The 5,000-nt window shown below is 48.4% G+C and overlaps 1 protein-coding gene across 1 annotated transcript in view; it reads left to right on the top strand.

Moving 5' to 3' along the window:
* The window catches only part of LOC125039012 (serine-rich adhesin for platelets-like), a gene marked incomplete in the record, with an annotated part of 94,343 nt that overhangs the window by 83,802 nt on the left and 5,541 nt on the right, over window positions 1–5,000 (top strand). The window contains 4 exon segments of the mRNA XM_047632731.1: window positions 1–457; window positions 2,051–2,893; window positions 2,949–3,843; window positions 4,240–4,379. The exon segment at window positions 1–457 is cut by the window's left edge and continues 319 nt beyond it. Coding sequence (XP_047488687.1) covers window positions 1–457; window positions 2,051–2,893; window positions 2,949–3,843; window positions 4,240–4,379 — 2,335 coding nt within the window.

Genomic DNA, 5,000 nt, shown 5'->3' with positions numbered 1-5,000 from the left:
CAGTGCGAAAACAAATTTTACTGAGGGAACAGATCTCAGTGAAGGTACAGCTTTCACTGCAGCAACAGATTTCACCGCGATAACAGATTTCATTGATGGAGTAGAGGCAGATTTCACAGAAAGAACAGATTCCATCGAGGGAACGTACTTCAGTGAAGGGTCAGGTTTCACTGAGCGAGTATATCCAACTACGAGGCCATATTTTACTGCGGGAACAGATTTCAGTGGACGAACAGATTTGAATAGGGGAATAGATGTCACTGTAGGAGTAGATTTTACTGAAGTGACAGATTTCACCGAAAGAGCAGAGTTTGACGAAGGATCAGATTTCAGTGAAAGAACAAATTTAAATAAAGGAACAGATTCCTCCTGGATAAATCAGTACATAGATAATACTGAAAACGCGACAAAGACAGCAACAGTTTATCCTGATAGTATAGATAACACTCAAACTTCAGTATACAGTGAAGACCGAACTTAGGGTTTTAGACCGATATAGCACAAGTTCGGTACATTCATATCAATAGACCTAATGGGTAGTGGTTTAGAAGTAGATAGGGAGACGCCGACGAAACAGAACGGGGGAAAGAAAGGGAAAGAGATAAAGATAAAATAGCGAGAGGAGGCAAGTGAGAAGAATCAATGAATGAATAGATAGATATAGGTATTCAAATCCTCGAAAGAAGTCGGTTAATGAGGAGAGTAAAGTGAAATCCCTTATATTATGTTTATTGGACGGTTAAAAGCTAAATTTGAATTTATACTGCCCCTCTTTCCTATTACCAAATATAGCGTAAGCATGTTTAAGTTATGTTATAAACGCTATGACATTCATAGGTGTTTATACAAGTATATATTCATTACACTGGCATATTATATACTAGTAGATTGCATATTTATTCCCATAAGAGGTTTACAGATTATGATGTTAGAGATATAAGTGGATATGAATTGCTATCTTATTAACGTGTATGGATAGCATATTGTAACGCCGCGTGCGATTTAATCTGTGACGCCTTTGTTACGACTTTTTACGTCGTAGCATATTGTAACGCCGCGTGCGATTTAATCTGTGACGCCTTTGTTACGACTTTTTACTTTTCACGAAACATAAAAGTAAAAAAATTGTAACTTCAGTGGAAATGGAACACGAAAATAGATTTCTAAACAAAGACAATCAAGGTAAAAACAAAGTGATAAGACAAAGATAAGATAAAAAAAGAGCAATTACTTTAACAACAAATACAGACTCATAGACCAAACGAGCCACAAACAACCAAAACACAGAAATTACACTGAACAAAACGCACAGAGAGACAGGCGGATCCAAGAGGGTAAGTTATGGATAGACATAAATAAACTTTACTGAAGTAAATCAGTAAAAAAAAAAAAAAAATCACTGACGCACTCACCATGCACGTCTATTTTTTTTTACATTTTGTTTTATTATTGTTGTTATTTGCCATTATTTTTCGACTCTTTTGTATTTTTAGTGTATTCCTATTTTTGTTGTGTGGTATGGCTTTTTGTTTGCCCCTATTCCGTTTTCTTTAATAGCCTATATATTTCTCGTTTTCTGTAATGAAACTTTCTCTTTTCCTGTACTTGTAAGGATTTTTTGCATATTTCTGTTCCATTTTCTGTTATATTTTTTACATTTTACATATGTTTTCACGGCCTGCCTTTTTCCCCTCATGTAATATTTTTGTAAGTTTGAATTACTCTGCAGTATTTGATGCTTGTATGGTTATTTTACAATCGATATTGTCCTCGCTTTTAGATACTCAGTAACATCTGATTGCACAAGTAACTGCATGGTATAGGAATAATGCTTAGAAATTGTCTCATTTGTTTAGCCTTTGTAAATCAGTGGATGCAATTATATTATTAATGATTAATTGAATTAAATACGTGGCTCAAAAATAGTATTATTAATCAATGAGAACAATGCAATTCCCTAAAAAAAAAAAAAAAAAAAAAAAAAAAAAAAAATCCTGATGGCGAATCCTCTGTTGCAGAACTCCCGCTGTTCCCGTCGCCGAACCTCCAGGACCTCCTCCTCAACTCCAACAGCGTCAGCCTCATATCCATCATCCCGGAGTACGTGGGCGACAACAAGGAGACGGAGATCGAGCCGCCCTTCACCACCGACCCGGCAGGCAATCAGACGAGCACAGGCCTGGACGGTGGAGACGCGGCGACCAATCAGACGAAGGTTGACGGCGGGTCTGAGGCCGCGGCGACCAACCGGACGAAGACTGGCTTCAACGACGACAGCCCCATATCCATCGTCCCGGAGTATGAGAGCGACAAGGAGACGGAAATCGAGCCGCCGTTCACCACCGACCCGGCAGGCAATCGGACGAGCACAGGCCTGGAGGGTGGAGACGCGGCGACCAATCAGACGAAGGCTGGTGTGGGAGTCACGGAGGCTTCGACCAATCAGACGAGCTCAGAAGGTCCACTTGTAGCTACACCAACCAATCAGACGACGACGACGGGTGATAAAGAAAGTAGCAAAGATGCGACTCCACCGGTCGAAGGCAACGTGACCACGGCTGCAGCGACCACTTCCGCCCCTGCCTCAGTTGGCGTCACCGTCGCCGCTTCTGGAGCCACGGCCAGCACGGCCTCCACAGCAGCCTCAGAACAGGAAGGCGGCCAAGCGGGTGAGGCCAGCAGCGAGGGCAGCGCAGCCACGAGTGAGGAGGAGGCCAAGCCGGCCTCAGAGGCGGCCGACACTTCTGACGCTGACGAGGAGGTCCACAGCCAAGAACCTGCCGCCGCTGCGCCAGTTCCCGGCGAAGGGGAAGCAGACACGCCAGAATCCCAGCCTTCTGAGGGAGACGCTTCTGCGAGCAGCGACGTGGCCGAGGCAGGCGCTGCCGGGGCCGTGGAAGAGAGGGAAGCCGCAGACGGAAGACCGCAGCTCGGGCGTCATCCCGCAGAAGTACCCGGACGGGGACAACTCGGGCATCCACATTTCGCCGGGCACGCGGTTCGAGGACATTTGGCTCTTCACCAACGCCACGCAGAGGGAGCCACCGGTGCTCAACATGTCCTCTGTGCGAGAGGGAGACTCTCCCGGGGATGAACGGGTGCAAGAGCCAGAGCCGGAGGGCGTGGCACCCTCTGAGCCTGCAGCGACCTCCACAGCTACGACCACAGCTGCTGCGGCTGAAGGAAGCACAATGGGAAGCCCCGTCGGGGAGGTGGTCGATGCCCCCGTGGCCAGCGCAGACGGAGAGTCTCCGGCCGGCGCCCAGGAGGCCGAGGCGGCCGCGAAGCCCGAGAAGCCGATGGTGATCGTGACGGCGAACGAGACCGACGTCGACGGCGCCCAGGACGCGGCGGCCGAGGGCGACGCCATCAAGAATGTAGTGATCATCCAGGCCACGCCGTACGAGGAGGTCCCCCGGCCGGAGTGGACGACTCCCGCCTACGTCACAGCGCCTCCCCCGCCTCCCTCGCCTCCGCCCGCCGCCACCGCAGCGACCGTCAAGCCTCCGGAGGTCCAGGTCAACCGCACCTCCGAGACGGTCATCATCAACACGGAGGTCAACGTCCAGGAGAAGAACGGCACCCACGACGCCGACGCCGCCGCGGGCAAGGCGCCGGGCGCGCTGGGCGAGGCCACGCACGACATTCCCGTCGACCTCGGCACCCTCGCCCACGAGGACGCCGTCCTGGGCGCGGACGCCTCCCTCGGCAGCCGCGCGCCGCACCCGACCTCCACGTCTTCCACGCAGGCCACGCCCGCCGCCCCCCAGACGGAGTCGCAGGCGCCCGCGGCAGGAGCGGCAGCTGCAAACACCCCCTCGGCGGGTGTTTTATGCGGCGAAGGTGCGTCTGAGTCTCTGCTGTTGGGTGTTTGCCGAGTCATGATCTGAATTTCAAAATTAAGGGAGTACTGAATTAAGTCTTGCTTTGAGCAAGAGCTAAGACAAGCAGTCATATAAATAGTTGAAAACACAAGTAGACACATGAAGACCCTCTATATGTCTTCATTGCCTTTTGTTCCTCCCATTTCATCCATTATTATTTTCTTCCGTCATTTTCTTACTCTTACTCTGAATTTTTCCTCCTTTCTCCCCTCCCCCCCACCCATCCATCCTTTTATTTCAATCGAATTTCTTCCCATGACCCCCCCCCCCCCCTCAAAAAAAAGAAAAAAAGTATCTATATGTATGTATCTTAATTTTTTCCAAAATCTCTCATTTTTCTTTCCTTTTATCCCAGACGAATTCCAGTGTGTCTCGGGTTCGAGTCCGAGTGGCGTGTGCATTCCGAAACTGTCTCGCTGCAACTCGGTCCGAGACTGTTCGGACGGTTCGGACGAGGAAGGATGCTTCGAAAACCAGTGCTTCGGAAACTTCATGGTGAGTCACAGTCCCCTTGGAGAGGGAGAGAGAGAAAGAGAGAGAAAGAGAGAGAATAGAGAGAGAGAGAGAGAGAGAGAGAGAGAGAGAGAGAGAGAGAGAGAGAGAGAGAGAGAGAGAGAGAGAGAGAGAGAAAGAGAGTGAGAGAGAGAGAAAGAGAGTGAGAGAGAGAGAAAGAGAGTGAGAGAGAGAGAAAGAGAGTGAGAGAGAGAGAAAGAGAGTGAGAGAGAAAGAAAGTGAGAGAGAGAGATAAGAGAAAGAGAGAGAGAGAAGAGAAAGAGAGTAAGATAGAGAAAGATAGTAAGATAGAGAAAGAGTAAGATAGAGAAAGAGAGTGAGAGAGAAAGGGAAAGAAAGAGAAAGAGAGAGAGAGAAAGAGAGTAAGATAGAGAAAGAAAGTAAGATAAAGAAATTGGGTAAGATAGAGAGAGATAGAAAGAGAGAGAGAGAGAAATTAAGAGAGAGAGAGAGAGAGAGAGAGAGAGAGAGAGAGAGAGAGAGAGAGAGAGAGAGAGAGAGAGAGAGAGAGAGAGAGAGAGAGAGAGAGAGAGAGAGAGAGAGAGAGAGAGAGAGAGAGAGAGAGAGAGAGAGAGAGAGAGAGAGAGAGAGAGAGAGAGAGAG

The sequence above is a fragment of the Penaeus chinensis genome, chromosome 26 (assembly GCF_019202785.1).
Source record: "Penaeus chinensis breed Huanghai No. 1 chromosome 26, ASM1920278v2, whole genome shotgun sequence".
NCBI classification, from domain to species: domain Eukaryota; kingdom Metazoa; phylum Arthropoda; class Malacostraca; order Decapoda; family Penaeidae; genus Penaeus; species Penaeus chinensis.
Note: the sequence above shows the minus strand (reverse complement) of the source record. Positions and strands in the feature narration are given on the sequence as shown.